The sequence below is a fragment of the Centruroides sculpturatus genome, unplaced genomic scaffold (assembly GCF_000671375.1).
Source record: "Centruroides sculpturatus isolate CEXI.00-Female unplaced genomic scaffold, Cexi_2.0 scaffold830, whole genome shotgun sequence".
Taxonomy (NCBI): domain Eukaryota; kingdom Metazoa; phylum Arthropoda; class Arachnida; order Scorpiones; family Buthidae; genus Centruroides; species Centruroides sculpturatus.
Window position 1 is genome coordinate 270080 of NW_019385303.1, and position 17651 is coordinate 287730.

The 17651-nt window shown below is 26.2% G+C and overlaps 1 protein-coding gene across 1 annotated transcript in view; it reads left to right on the forward strand.

Annotated features, from left to right (window-relative positions):
• The window catches only part of LOC111637385 (nephrin-like), a 72471-nt gene that overhangs the window by 27665 nt on the left and 27155 nt on the right, over positions 1-17651 (forward strand). The window contains exons 6-7 of the mRNA XM_023382858.1: positions 14592-14894; positions 15107-15229. Of these exons, the coding sequence (XP_023238626.1) occupies positions 14592-14894; positions 15107-15229 (426 nt within the window). The remainder of the gene's footprint in view (positions 1-14591; positions 14895-15106; positions 15230-17651) is intronic.

The window sequence follows — 17651 nt, forward strand, 5'->3', positions numbered from 1 at the left end:
ATATATATATATATAAATTCTTATATTCTTATCAATAATTATCGACTATAACTGATAATGAAATTCTAAATCTGTTTAACTATAACTAGCAATAATCCTTTCCCTAATTATTGTCTAAATTTAATCTAAATCTTAGGAGTAGAATTAGATCCTAATATCTAGTAAATAAAAATCCAGCAACGAGCTGCGTGACTTTCCCAGCAAAAGTTAAAATTGTGTAAGGTGCTATCTGTTATTAAAAGTATTTTTAGAAAAATTTCATATTATTTATTACTATAAAATGGCAAAAAACTTTATCTTGAGGGTAGAGATGAATTTTATACAAAATTGTAAATACTAGTTATGAGTAACATCTTGATTAAGTCCAACCCTATTCGAGATATGACACGTGACCTCTTGTATCTCCTCACTTTAAAGTCAAGAGAGTACTCTTGACCTTTAACCACCAAAATTTAATAGCATCAATGTCCCTAATACACAAACCTCTCTTCAAAATTTCAGAAGTTTTCGACAAAATGCATAGGAGTTATTAAGCTTTAAAATGGAAGAACAAGATCATGTCCCCCACAGAAATATCTATATATATAGAAAAAACTCCAATGTTTTTACATTTCTCGACTACTCAACGTCCCCGAATCTAAACTATAAAAATTTTGGAGGGTCATTTTAGGACCGATTGTCATAGTTTCCTCTGCTGTATATAACAGCTGGGAAGGTAAAATTATGCTATTTAAAAGCCTGAAGGTAAAAAAGTAATTAGTAATTACTTTCATTAATACCTATAACATACATCCCATTCATTTTACAAAATTACAAAACCCTTTCTTTCATATTTCACTCATAATTATCATACATTGTTCTCTCTCTTTATTAATATTCCATAAAATTAATTCACTAACAGCTTAATTTCTGAATGGGTTTACAAATTATAAGTGTTTAGAATTAGAGATAATTTAAAATTTTATTATTAGGGACAGTATAAAGGTTGTTAGATGCTGTAATTCTTTAACTCAATTATATTCAAAATTTCTTGATTATCCTACTACTTAATTTCTGGCAAACTTCATTCAAATGATACTTAAATCTGCTTTACTTGAAGATATTTTCGGTAAAGATTATAATCTTATGATCTTCTAAGAAAAGAAATAAAAATATTGTTACTCTACTTGAAAGAATTATGTCATAATTAACGAGTTTATAGCGTATTATTTCTTTAAAATTAAGTTTATTTTTACCGAATTAATTCGTATTACATCGCACTGATGTACTGTGTTAATACAAAATACTACTAAAAATGTTTTGGATGAATTTATTAATTTAATTAATTGTTTACACACTTACCTGTGGATGAATTCATTAGTTTATATGATTCTTACTAGCGTGCTGTAAAAATTGACGTAATATTTTATTATTTATCTAGTAATTCGTCTGATTGTCTGCTTATACAATTCGATAAATATGTCGAAAATCACAAGAGACACTCGAATAATTTAAGGATCCTATATAATACACCTGACTAACAGCAGGACTGGATTAACTATTAGGCACAATAAGTACGTGCTTAAAAAGGGGGCATCACAGAAATTTTTCATTGCCTAATGTACTAATGATGAGAAACTACAACTGAATCAACGTCCAGAAAGAAGATAAATAAATTAATATATTAAAGTATTTGCTACGTAATTAATTTCGAAAAATGAAAGTTTATTTTATGTTTTATTATTGTTTATATGCTATCTTGAATTATGTATACAGTAAGAATATATGGGGCCTCTTTTAAGTGCTTATGGCCGTTAAAAGTCTTAATCCGGCTCTGGTCAACGTAGAGGATATAATCTACTTCCGTAAATCAAAAGAACGTATCACTCTATACTTTTTATTGATTTTTAAAATTAATTAGGAGGGCCACTTTAATATTTATACTGCCTTTCATTAGCCAATTGCTGAAAATATTCTAAAAAATTGCACGTGTTTTTGACGTTTTAACAGGAAATATGACCCGCGATCGACTTGTTGAGTAGGCCAGTAATGTGTATATTATTTTCCTATCGAGTTTGATTTAGAAAAAAAATTAAAAGAAAAATCACTAAACAATTAATTTCAGAAATTTTCATAATAAAATTAATAATTTAATTTATTTTTAATATTTTACATGATTCATTTCAAGCAATTAAACTGAGTAAATAGTCTAGTTAATGCTGTTTTTCTATTTCCTAACCTTCTTATCACTTATATATCGAGTAAACAGTAATTGTTTCTCACTCCAATTCTTATAAATAATTGAAAATTTTATACGAAAAGATTAAATAGTAAACCCAAAACGTTTAAAATTCAGTTCAAAAAAGGTAAGTTTAATTAATCACGTGTAATTGGCATCAAATCGAGAAAAGTGACAGAGGTGACAGCACCAATTTCCTCCCTGTCTGATGCAATAGTTAGAATCTACTACAAGTTAGAAAATATTTTCAAGATTACACACACTATGACCTACCAGATTGTAAGAATATACACTCCTTCAACTTCTAAATATCTCATTTTTCTTTATAATTTTTATTTTTTCTAGTTTTTTAACGAAGAAAATTGAAATATTTGTATAAGAATATATAAAATTTTGTAAGTTTGTAGTAAGGGTAATTAATTTTGTAGAAGAATTTCGAAGTAATGAGTGTAGTAAATAATGCTGAAAATATATCGATCGTTAGAAGACAGTTAAAATATTTTTAAAATAATTACGAAAATTTGTGTAGTAATTTTGCTTGTAAAATTTCCTTTTAATTATTTTCTTAAAAATATTGCATTATTTTCGTGTATCATTATTTAAAATATTTTTATATAACTTATTTTAAACACGTTTGTTAATATTTATTATTATTATAATCATTGATTGTAGCTTTAATGTCGTTACTTTTTAAAATAAATATGTGTAATTTTCTTTATAATAATAATAATAAAGAAAATTACACATATAATAATAATAATAATTTTTAATTAGAATTTAATAGAAAAATATTTTAAATATTAAATTCATGTGAATTTTTAAAAATATAATTAAAAATTAAATTAGAAAAAACTTCAATGAATATTTTGGAAGATTAAATGTGACTTTTGAAATTAAAAATACAGTGGACAAAATAAATATTTGTACACCTTGTTTTTTTTACTGAAACCTTGTATAATTAAACAGGATTTTTTCAGGGTAATACCCCCGAAGATTGAAAAATATCCACTCGTATAACCTCATATAAACAATTTGTAAAAATACATAAATTATTATTGTTTATATGAATAGTGTATGTGTGTCACACAGATATAAATCTGAAGGATGACAATTGCATTTGTCACTCTTAGAGAATGTTTTCTGAAACACTGCAATTAAACACAATGGAAATTATAAGATAGGAGAGCCCATTATGGCCCAGCAAATTTGGACTATTATTTTTATTTTATTTTTTTATTTTTTTGACCAATTAATTTTTTTTTATAAAAATGATTAAACTATCATCTAAAGTCTAGAGGATTGCTTGGTGATTTCGTAAAAAATCGGAATTGGTCAAAATAACAGTTCAAATTTGGTGGGCCGTAATGGTCTCCTGTACCTGATATAAATTTTAACTACTTTCAAGTGGATTTAATACACAATATATTTATAAGAAATATTGTACTATACAAAAAAAATTTTTGGAACAAAAAATCAGAATATACTGTAAGTAGATATTGTATAAACAAAACAACCTGAATTTTTCATTAGAAAATACTAAAACTTTGTATGCGTTAGTAGAATCAATGCCCAAACAATTTACAAGTTGTAATTGTTTGGGCATTGATTCTATTAATTCTTAGTAATCAGGAAATGTAGTATTGCTTGAGCTGAATTTTTGTCGAAACTTTTTCTTTCTAACTTGTAATTTCAACAACTGTCATAAATTCTCAGTTGTGTTGAGGTCTGGTGATTGTGTTTTTGAGTTACCTCTTTATGTTATACAATAACCATAATTTACTTACATGTGATATATATTTAGGGTCGTCCTGTTACGAATAAGAATTGAGTGTTCTTTATTTTGCTGAAATGTGTAAAAAATTACTTGGCAATATAGCTGTGGGTATTCATGTTTCTTTCAATACAGACAACCCATACAATAAAGACAAGGCAGGAAGTGAGTAACACTATTGTAAGCCATGGAACCCCTAAGCATTACATGACCACCACCGTGTGGCTCTTGGAATTTTTGTATGAAAGACAGAATTTTACTTTTGCTGCACATTTCCTTCACGGTTCAAATCCGTGGTACTACCAGGAATTTGAATTTCATGATGATTAATTTGAAGACTTAGTTGTGGTTCCTGAGGTTAAAGTGACGTCATTTGCCAATTATTGAATGTTCAGAAAGGATATCTGTGTAATAACACACTTCTGTTGTGTTGAATCCAACTTCTTTGAACGTGCTTTACTCTCTGTTGTGCCATTTTCGTCTTTCTTTTTTATAACGTAACGAACAGTAGAAGAGTTCAAATTTAATGTTTTTACCAGTTTCACGATAATTTACGCCACTTTCACATACAGGTGTAATCCGTTCCCGCATTGCAATGAAAACTAGCAGTGTTTTTCCCCTGAGAGCCACACACACAAACTGAAATGCTCTATCGTACGTCTTATTACTACGTATGATGCGTTCACTTTCTGCAAATTTGTATAACTAAAATATTAAAACAAAGTATTATTATACAATTAACAATGTATTAAAACCAAGGGTTTGCGGGTATGCAAAAATACTTTTTGACTGAGAAAATTAACTTTTTAATAATTAAATTATTTATTTCTATCAATTTTATTGCAAAATAAACAAGTATATTATATATTTTTTTCCATTACAAAATGCTACTGTATGATTAATTTGTTTTGATATTCGTCCTTTTACTTTCCTGGCTTTTATGTATATAACACGAGAAGTATTGGAATCATGTCAAATTTTGACTCCTCTGGAGTCAAAGCTCTACATTTTGAGAAAAAAAATCGTGTGTGTATGTGTTTGTTGTCTCTATTTCGTTCAATATCTCAGGATGGTGTAAAGATTAAGAAACTAAATTTGGCGTGATAACCTGTATATAACGGACATTGATGTTTATAAATTTTGATAGTTAAAGGTTGAGGGGGTAATGATACTCAAGGATGTCAAGTGTCATATCACGAGTGGGATCGGACTTGAAGATTTTATTCGTAAATAGCATTTACTATTTTTTTTTTATATAAAACTCATCTCTACCTTCAAAATTAAGCATTTACCTTATTTTTTTTTAATAATTAATAATATAAAAGTTATTTTTCAATAACATCTCATAATAGATGCTCCATACACAATTTTAATTTTGCTGATATATATTAGTGTTTGTTAATCATATAGAAACGTGTTGCATAAAAATTCAAAGATATAAACATAAAAAAATTTGAGGTATGTAAACACTTATTTTGTCCATTGTACGTATATAAAAAATAATTTATTATAATTTTATTTTACTTAATATATATATTTTAATCTTAAATTAATTTAAATTTATATATTGTTAAATAAAAACTCTTAAAATACATTATTTAATTATTAATTAGTTGACTGATAAGTTTTATTGTTTATAAGCTAAAGTATATAAATAAAAACATGATTTAATGATTAATTTAATGAGAAATTACTCTTTGTTAATTTTGAATTTTTATAGTAACTAATTTTAATATTTACAAATAAAAAATGTATATTCTAATTTATAAAAAATAGGTTTTTATTGATCAGTCTTTAAATAATCGATAAAGTTTGTTTTGTAACAAATGTTTGTCTATGTAAATTTAAATAATACAATTGTAATGTAAGTGGACTATTTTAACGATCAATTTGAAGAAAAAGATGGTAATTAATGGTATATGATAAACTGTACACATGATAAAAGTGTTTTAGGATGATAATTTTGCTCTACTAATTTGTAAAACATGGTCGTCTTAAAAAAGTTTTCTACATAATTACAAATATTTTACAAGTTGTTTGTTGAAAATTATCATGGTGCACAAATTAATTAATTACATAAGTATAATCATATAAAAATTACTTGCTTCACTGGTATCATCACATATAAATTACTTGCCACACAATTATCACACATATATTATTTATTAAACAATTATCTTTATGTACAATTAATTGTCTAGCGATATCAACATGTATAAATTACTTACATTCGTATTTGTAAGCATTGTTCGTAAGATAATATATTAAATGCTACACAAATAACATTATTCTTTATAGAATTATAATTTAAAATAATAAAACAACTTTTATTTGACATGAATATTAAGTATATTTATTATTTTGATAGATTGATAATAATTTAATAAATAAAACACAAAACTTCTTATCTTTATTTAAAATAATTCTAAAAAAAACTCTGATAAGAATATAATAAATAATAAAGTGTTAAATTCATAATTATTCTTTATTAAGGATAAAGATTTGAACATTTTANTCTATTTGAAGCACATTCTATATCAGTGTTTCTCAACCTCTAACGAATCGTCGACCCCTTCAACGTAGTATCGCCCCCTTCACTTCAAAATTCCGATGCAGAGGACCAAGGCTAACGCCAAATTCGTACTGCATTGAACAGACTAATGACTAGTATAATGTTATTTGTTTAATTATTGTTATTTATAAAACTGTAGGCTAATTTTTAACTCTAAAAACTCGGGAGATTGCTTTTTACTTCTTTCGTTCTTTCTCTTCGATTCTTCTAAATTCGAATTCAAAACTCAAACTAGAAAAACATTCTTTCCTTTTTTTTAACCTTTGAACTCGATATAAATCCTTACATTCGGTTTAATTGCCTATTTTAGAAATTTCTCAATAATAATTGAACGAATTTTAAACCTCGAAATAACGAATTATTAATATACAACTATATTAATAACGCTTATTGAATATAATGGAAAAAATTCTGTAAATACAGAAATAATATATTCTATTTTTCCTCTGTTTACCAGTTTTTAATTTTTAGTTACAGTAGTTACATTTCCTTGAATGCCCTCTGTATTTTTCTTTTTGGCATAATATGGGCATTGCTATTCGGTTATCCTCCCCGGATACTTCTTGCGTAGCATAAGTAACGGGTTAATGATCGATGGGTACAGGTTAACTTAAGCTTCCTGTACCCATCGATTCTGTAATTTATGACGTGGCAATCTTTTGTTGGGTACCAGATCTTTCACTTTAAGTTCTATTTCTCGTTTCTCTTGATCGTGTAGCCTTTTGTTGCATTCATGTGTTTTCTTAATGTATTTCTCATCAGTAACTTTTATGTGATGTTCAATTCTAATCTGTGATCCAGAATCCTGTTTTATTTTTTCCAAACAGCTGTTGACAATAGCTTCGATCTCTACTCGTTGTTTTTCAGAGAATTAGACATTATATAGCAAACAGGTTAAATTAGTCTCTTTACAATCTGTGGATGATAAATATTCCTTTATATTGTAATTTCCAGGTGATCTCATCTAATCTCTCAACACTTGGTGTAATTCATCGTCTGTTCTTTTTTCCACTTTTGTTTCTGCTAGTTTGGGCATTCGAAACAGATGACGCGTTACTTGTTGCAAATTTTCCGGTTTGCTGAAAGGAACTCTCTTTCCACTATTTGTCGAAACTTCGATTCCTGCTTAACTTGCTACAATCTTTATTCTAGACTTAATATCCAATCATTTCCTACCGTTAAAGCTATGGGGTTATATTCAAATGCTGCTCTTTCATATTGGCTAACTTATCAAGTATACTTACACATAGTTCTACAAATATAAGAGATTTTATTTTCAGATCTCAAGATTTAGAGTCAAATTTCAGTGATAGACATTCTTTCTGGTAAAATGTCTTTCCTTGTAATCGTTATACATAAACCAGTGTCTACAAGAATCTTCATTCCTCCTATTTCCGGTACTTGGACATCAATAAAAGGCAATCTACACTTCTCAGTTGGTTGCTTTGAATTCTTAACCATCAAATTAGTGGATTGATTGTTAGTTGAACTATATTGAATCTTTTGTTTTGCGACTTTATTCTCTAAATCTCTCTCTGTGAAAAAAAAATTTATATGTTCGAACTACTGACGTCGAAAACATTTCGCCCATTCTTTTAGCATTGGATTAAAAAAGGTGCTTTCTCTTTTTCCTGCTTGTTTCGTGATGTAGTTGTGTTTTATTTTGTTTCTTCTACAAAATATTTTCTTTAAAACTCTTGTTTTTGTAGTACATTTTGTACAGTCTACTGAATAATTATTTGTCCTGTTTTTCTTAGCTTCTTCTGTCCTTTTCACAAGTGTTGTAACTTTGTTACGCTTTGTAAATCACGCATATAAATAGCAACAGCATGGTCTTTGGTGCTTATTAAGTAATCTATCTCACGTATTTCAAAAACCCTCACTGGCTTGTAAATACGTAATAGATGCAGTTTTGGGTAAAAATATTCTATAAGCGTCTCGTTCGGTTGTTGTACTCGCATACACCACAGTTTAAGGGTCATCCGTTTCCCAAATTCTTGTTTCAATTGAGTTTTCCATCCTTCCCAGTTTGTGATCTGACTTCCCATAACATAATGCCAATCTATTGTTTTTCCTCAGAGTCTAAAGGTAATTCTTGAATCTCTGTTACGTGTTAATTCTATGTGATAATCCAATCCTCAACACTTTCAGTTTGTTGATAATGACTATATCAGACCCAAGACCGTTTTCACTTTAGTTATGTTAGTGGCTGTTGCTTTCTATTGGTTAATATATTCTTCATCAGTTTAGATATCATCTGTGAAAGGCCTGTCTTGTATGTCGTTTCCATCATTTTCTCTATTTGTTCCTCCACTTTTTTCTTCACTGACATCGTCAACCTCAACATTAGTCGCCTTTTTTTCTTATTGCTTCTCTTAAACGTTCTCTCAGTTCAAATTTGATCACACTCCTCTTTAAATCACGTATCCCCAATTACTCCTATCTCTAACTTAAGTGTTCTGACTTCCTCTTTGCATAGTTTATTATCTTTAGGCTTTACCAAGATTTAGCCTTATAAATATTTTTGAATCGTCTCACTAAAAATTTTACCTCGTTACTTTACTTGAGCTTCTCTTTCTTTTATTTTCATATATTTTCTATCCTGTCGACTGCAGCATTACTAGTTTGTAGGCTAATTTTAACTCTAAAAAGTTAAAAGATTCCTTTTCACTTTTCTCGTTCTTTCTCTCGAACGTATCTATTACTTTTAAATTCGATGCTTTTAAATTCGAATTCAAAATTCAAATTCGAAAAACACTGTTTTTCCTTTTTTTTCTCTTTGAACTCAATAATAAAAATCCTCAGGAAAATAAACAAATAAAAACACTATATAATATTCATTTTAAATGTTATATTAAAGGATAAAAATTTAAATCTAATATATATAAAAATTATATATAAACTTCAGAATTATATTATAAACTTCAGAATTATATTTTCTAAAATTTATTTTTAACATGCATTTAATGAAAAAATGAATATTTTAAACTTCTAAAATTTAAATAACCAAATATTTAAAATGATTTTTAAAGATATATACAAGCACTGGTATATATAATTTGATGAAAATGTACTTTATATGATATGCAGTAGTTCACTTATACAAGTTGTTATGATGATTTAGAAGCAATTTAATAAAATAAAATATAGAATTTCCCTAGTTTATAAAATTTAAAAGTTCTGAAAGCTTGTTTTTTGTTATTTTATATTATTTATCTAATGTAAATATTCAAAATTTTGTATTCATTTTAATGATAAAAGATCAATTTATAGATATTTATTTACTTTATTTTTATGGAGTTCTACAAAGAAGCATCATATTAAGTCAATAATTTTATAAAAAATGCATATTATAATGATTTGATTTTTTATTTTATAAATAATAAAAGTATTAGCGATGAGCTAGTCGAGGATCTAGGTTTAAGAAAGAGAAAGAGAGAGAGTGAGGAGATGCGAAAGAAGATATGAAATATATGGATTTAAAAACTTTGTAAATATATTATTTTATTTCGAATAAAACTTAAATGAACAGAATAAAATATTTTAGATGTTTTTTATTTATTTTTAAAAAGTTTAAAATTATTTTAAGATAAGCTTAAAAATAGTAAGATTTTTGGAAAAACATTTTTTTATATATTAAATAAATTTGATATAACAAAAATCAGAGATATAAAATTGGATATACTTGAATTTAAAAAAAAATTTATTTAAACTGTTTATAAATGATTAAAAGATTAAATTGTTTTCATTTAAAAATATCACAATTTAAATTTTTTATACATACATGTATGTAGAAAGTGTATATAAACATTAATGCATATATATATATGCATTAATATTTATATAATGTATATAATATTTATATAATGTATATTTATATACAGATGTATAAAACTCTGTTTACTAGAAAAATAATAAACAGTAAATATAAAAATTTATATTTATGTAGATTTTNAATAATATTTAGTAATAAATATAGCAAAACTTATGCACTTTTACTAATCATTACTTTTCTATAATATTGAATATTTAATTTTATAAATCTACAGATCTTTAATTATGTTCTCATTACTAATGATAGGATTACTAATAAGGATTAATTTATATTTAATTATAGTATGAATCATATTGAAGGTAGGAGTAACCTTTATCTCTCTATTCAATTTTAACATTATAAGTTTAATATAAAGTTACTTATTCAGAATGTAACATTATAATTTGTAACTGTACAATTAACTTAATTTTCTTTGTAATATTTTTAATATTATTCAAAGAAAGGATGAGGAAAATTATATTTTAAAAAATTGTATATGATTAATTATTTAAATATAATTTTAATGTTATATTCTGGATGAATGAACATACTTCGTAATTGTAATACTTAAATTTGTACAGACAAAAACAAAAAAGAGAAGTGAAATTCATTTCTGTTTTTAGACGAACGGCATTTGTAACTTGATTAAAACTTTGTTTCCAAATGAAAAATTAATCTATAAATTGAATAAAGTAATCATAAAAATTGAAATGAAGGCGGTATCATGAACAGTTATCATTATAATTTGGTAAAATAGAGAAATTATGAGGTAAAATTTATTTTTTTTAAGTAAAAGATATTCAATAAAAATTCAGAAAATTTTATAAAGTTGAAAAACTAGATAATTTTTCACTTGAGTTTTAAAAAATTTTAATGTTAAAAAAGACATCAGTTCTGAGAGCGATTCAAAACTCTATCATGAACAGATCTAGAAAAATATTATAGTTTAAAACTTTTCCATTAGAAATAATATTTTATACCAATTATAGGAAGTAGAATAAGAAGTTGAGTAAAAAATATGATAGAAAGAATCTTAATGTTCAAAGAAATAATATAAAACTTAGAAACTGAGAAAAGTATAGAAAGTTGGAATGACAAAGAATTTTATAGGAAAAAAAAGAAGTTAAAATGGAATTTGGCCTGCACCCTTGGCAGGTCAAATTAGTAGAAGGACGAATCTCTTGACCAAATGAGTAGTGAAAAATAGCAAAAAAAGAAAAAAGACGAGCTATGAAGATAGAAAAATGCTGTGACAGAGGATGAAATGGAAAGATACCAAGCAAATCGTAATATCAAAAAATAGAAAAATGTGCCGAAACCACAGTTGATGTATAGTACTATCATAACACAAGGAACTGTATATATTTTCTCTCGGGTTGATAATAAAAATCGAATTTTTTCCAATTACTGTATATATAAATAAGAACATAAATATAAATGATTTCGTTTACATTTCATTTATTTTTTGCATAATAATAATAATATTTAAGATTATTTTAATGTTTAAAAAAATTTAAAATATTCTTTTCAACTTCATTCCTTTCATTCTGTTTCAATAAATAACACAAAGTCAATAAGTATTTAATTAATTATTTATAAATATAATTTAAAAGTATTATAAATTATTTTTTAATAAANGTAAAAATTTTTACTCTTATTTAAAAATTTCCTCATTTAATCATTGGATTTTTACATATTTTTTCGAAATAAAATTCATTTTTAAATCTTTTAAAACATTTATATTAAAATTTTAATAAAGAATCTTCTACACAATATTTATTTAACATTTAAAAAAAAATTTACTTTAAAATGTAAAAGCCGGTATGGCGGCTCACAGGCTTTCAGGCACCTTATACTATCCTGCGACAGATTTGTCCTTAGATGCTGTATTGCCAGCTGCAGATCCTTCACTTGTAGATGGGCGAAGCTGGTATCCCATCTGGTCCAACAAATACTCGATTGGTGACAAATCCGGAAACCGGCAAGACAAGCAAGTGTGGAAACATGAAACCCCAGCTGTGTGCAGCCATGCGTTATCTTGCTAGAGAACGGTTGTTTGTAGCCTTGCTAGAAAAGGCAACAAACGAGGCACAGGATTTCTTCAATTTTCGGCTGTGCCATTTATGTTCCTCGCACCAATACTAGGAGTGACCGATTGCCATACCAGATGACTGTTCAGACCAGTAAGAGCAATGTGCCATTCAACAGTAAAAGTACGATTTAAGCGCTAACTAGCGATCTTCCACACACTAAAAATGTGATCTGTTTTCAAACAAAGCTGGGATTCGTCGCTAAAGACGATACGATGGCAATCTGTAGTATACTTCTTTATCTTGGCACCCTGCAAAAGAAGCTGATGATGTTGGAGTCCTAATGGTAGGATTCGTAGCGGTCTGGTGATCTATTTGGGACGTTTCTAAAATCTGGCAGCTCTGTACGTGTGCCTTGAGTAACCACACCTCTTTATAAAATACTAAACTTGTGATTTTAAAGCACCGTGATGACACTACCTGGCTTAAGATCAGACCAAAACTGTAATCATTTCCATTTCTGTCTGAATATAGTAGTATGCCGGGTTTTGAAGTAATCGGATAATTCTATCTGGATGCGTAACGTTCTTTGTTAATAAGTGCACGATCCATTCTCGATATAATGGATTACATAGGAGAAGTGCAGTCACTTAGTGGCAAATATCCGTTACATCGGGAGGCTTGCCAATATTCTAATTTAGATATAGCAGCAAACTATAAGAAATTCTTAAATTAAAAGTCTTTAAAAAATTGCATATTATTATTTTTTATTTTCATTTAAAAAAAGCAAGAAAAGATTATAAAATATTAAATTGTAAAATAATTCAAGGATAACATTTCATATTAAAATGTTATTAAATTTTATTAGAAAGTAAAAAAATAGTAGTAATAAATAATGGAAATAAAATATTATTAAATTTTAATTAGTAATTTAATTTAATTTTTTAAAATAAAAAATATTAAATAATTATCGTTACCAAACATGAAAAATATTATATAAATTTTTGTTTCTTCGTTAAAAATATAAATTTGCTTTATAATAAAATATTTAACTATTCAATATAAAGTCGAATCTTCAATGACGATACACGGCAGTCAGTTTTTGATGAAAGTTTCTTTTTGAAATGCGTACAGAATAACCTCTAAACAATCGCCACCTCCGAACAACGGCCCATCTTTTACGTTTCTGTCAGTGTCCATTGTTAAGAGGTTTGATTATATATAACCTCTTAACAACTTAGTGTTTTTTAATAATAAATTGAATATTATTTCAATAATTTAAGTTAGTTTTTTAATAAAAATTATTTTAAAATTATTATTAAAACGTTCAAATATGCTTTATTTTTTTTATTTTAGAACAAGATTAATAACGTGCATAACTATTTTAAAAATACTTTCATTGAAGCAACTTATCTTATATAAAGAATAGTAGAGAAAAGTAATTACAATTGTAATTACTATTTATCAATCTTTCATCTAATTAAATCTGTCTTTCTTTTTTTTTCCTTATTTTGTAATTTTTCTTAAATGAAATTATCTCAAATTGACATTTAAATAAAATAAAAATTGATATAAAATTATTATCTATATAATAAAATGATTTTCTAAAATGGTATATTTAATTGAAAATAAAATTATACACTTCTCTTCTAAAAATTAGAAGATTTTCAATGCTTAAAATATAATCGATATGCTTAAAATCTGACAGCATTATGAATGATTATAACTTATCACATGGTTACGTTAGATCAATCGTGCAAAACGGAAGATATGCATTCATTACCACATTTATTTTTATATATTATAATAATATATCGATTCTATTCCATTATCCTTAAATAAATATTAAAATTTATATATTATAAATCTTTAAAAAATCTTATACAAAATGTATTAGATACGTGTGATTATCATTACTACTACACGGATATAAACTTTCTAAAGACGAAAATTATATTAAAATTTAAATATACTTTTAGAAGTTTTAAATTAAAATGATTAAAAATTTTATAAAGTTTTAAATTAAATAGCTTTTCTTTAAATAAAATGCTTTTTTAGTGCGTGATTTATTCACATGACACGCTTCACTTTGTAAAGAATGTAAAATATTTCACTTATGTAATCTGTTGGAGTTGTATGTTTTAGTTGGTTTATTTTAAAAAATGGCTGTTTTTTATGTATTCTAGGTCCTCCTGATCCTGTTGAGAATTGTTCGGTTACAAATCAAACAGATAATACTGTTGCTATTCAGTGCAATGCAGGTTATAACGGTGGGCTCCAGCAGCATTTTGTATTGGAAATTCATGACACTATCATCCATCGATTACTTGTTAATATAACAGCTGATGTACCATGGTTCTACGTAAGAGATTTACCGTCCGATACTCCTTTAATTCTGGTTATATATGCCGTGAATAACAAAGGAAAGAGCAAATCTTTAGTAATCAAAACCTATACTTTAGCAAGTCAACGAAGAGATGATGATACTGGTAAGTTCTAATCAATAATTGTAAAAATTTTTACTCTTATTTAAAAATTTCCTCATTTAATCATTGGATTTTTACATATTTTTACATTCTTTTATATTATCGATTAGATAATAATAATAATGTTCCTTATGACATTTATCGATAGCATTATATTATGTATTACTTATTATTAAGAAGCTTGAGAAGAATATGAGTAATAACTCTTGTTCTAGATAGTTGGAGATTAGGATTTAGTCCTGTCATGATTATTCTTTGCTCAGTTGTAACAAGTTTGGCTCTAGTTGCATTTCTAATCATCATTATAGTCAAATGCAAGACTGATTATTATCTGAAAGGTAAGTCATAATAATATATCAATTAATAAGCACATAATTGCATTTCTCATCAAATACGTTCGTAAATAGAAAATATATATTATAAATAATTTAAAATTACGTATTTAATTAAAATCCCCTTGGCTATAATTTATCAAAATGCAAATTTCACAAGGCATTAAGTATTTATTAATATTGTAATCGTACACAGTTTATAGTTGTGATTTTAATTAAAAATAATAATAGTTAATTATTAAATTAATTCGTATTTAAATCCCTTGATATATTTAAATATTTGGCACATAAATTTGAACAAATTTACTTACATTTTGTTTATGAATAAATCAATTTTTTTTAGGATTCTTTTGATTCAATAATACTGAATTAAGATAAGTGATATAAAGTTTTTGGAAATCCATAAGTATGGATTTGGAGTTTCGACTCGAGTGATTTCGAAATTTCTCTGCCAGTCATTTTTACTGTTTTATTTTTATTTTATTTTATTAAAAATAAACTCAGTGGAAATCAGGAAAAGAAAAGGATAAAATTTACTTTAAAATACTTTAAACTAAAAATAAAAATCATATTACTATATAAGTTTTACTATTAAAAAATGGTTATTTTTGTTTAACTTTAATATTTATTATAATTTTAAATTTAATTAAATTTCAATTTTTTAATCGATAATCCGGAAATATATCTCTGATTATCCTCATAGTTATTTCTGTACGACACATTCCTTATGGTTGGTTACACGTTCGATAGTGTTTATTAAGTTATAGGGCCTAAATTTTTGGAAATTTTAAAATGTGGATTTGGTCTCAGCAAACATTGATTCTCAGCCGTCCACTAGTACACTGGCACAATTTACTTACATGGTACTTACGGTTTACTTATATTAAGACCGTTTATTTATGTGGGACTTATGTAAACTGTATTAGTAGACAATTTAGTACTCTTTTATTGGCACACAAGTGAACTATCCATTTAACAGATAACAGTTTTCTTTTGTCTACTAAGGCCTTTGTACTAAAAATCTTTCTCCTCATCCTCCAGCAAGCAGAAAGATTGGAATTTTACTTGCATTTTATGCAATACAGTTTTATATTCATGATCATCTAGCAAGGTCTATTAAGGTCAGGACATAAGGAATATAGTTTAATATTTAGATAAAAATTGCCACATAAATGCTGTTTAAAATACTAATACTTCAAGGCATCATCTCAAATAATGATTGCTTAAAATTTACAAATTAAAATACTTTTTATTGCATCTGTTTTATAATTTATAATGTCTTTTAATTACAGAATGTGAAGCTAGATTAGCTGCTGCAAAACATTGTTTATTTTGCTCTAAATTGTAAGCTGCAGTAATTTCGAGTTTTAGAAAAATTTGAGTTGAATTCCATAGCAATAAATGTGAATATTCCATAGGGAATTTTAAAGATGAAGTGCTTTATTCTGCTAAAATTTCAATTGTAACATACACAAAAATGCTTTTATATTTTATAAAAGGCTTAGAAATGTATAAATTGTTGTTTACCTTTTAAATAAATTGTCTGTCTTCCAGTTATTCATTGAAATGTCTATTTGCCAGATTTATCCTTGTAAAAACAAAAATAATTTTAAATCAATAAAAGTATATGACCACAACACTCATTCAACATGTTATGTTATTTTTCTTCAAAATAAGCTAATATATTTTTAAAATGTAATATGATTAAAATGAAATTTTCATAATAAATTTTATAATATTTTTTCATGTAATTAAGAATTAATAACAATAATTATGAGTCAATAATACACTACTGACCATTAAATTGCTACAAAAGGAAGGAAAGCAAATAGCAAAATTATGTTTATTGTACACATACATACAATGAGAGGAAGACATGATTAAATTGACAGGTAATCTTGAGGTACTGTACATAGCACCTAGCATATTGTACCTTTCATGCAAATTTCGCGTTTGTTGCGTGCCGCCTTTATGGTGTAGCAATTTTAATGACCAGCAGTGTAATTATTATTATCATCAATTAAAATAGTTTTTGAACAGAATTCATATAAAATTTATTACATTTTTTTACAAATTTTAACCAAAATTATATATACACACATAAATGTTATTAAATTAAATTAAATTTGTATTTAATTCTATTTAACTGTTAACTCATTATTTGATTTANTACTCTAGTACTAAATTTACATTGTGAAATAATTAATTAATCTAATTATTCTTAATATAATGTTTTACTATATCGCCCAGAAAATTGTTTTTCGCCCTTTTTTAATCGATAATCCGGAAATATATCTCTGATTATCCTCATAGTTATTTCTGTACGACACATTCCTTATGGTTGGTTACACGTTCGATAGTGTTTATTAAGTTATAGGGCCTAAATTTTTGGAAATTTTAAAATGTGGATTTGGTCTCAGCAAACATT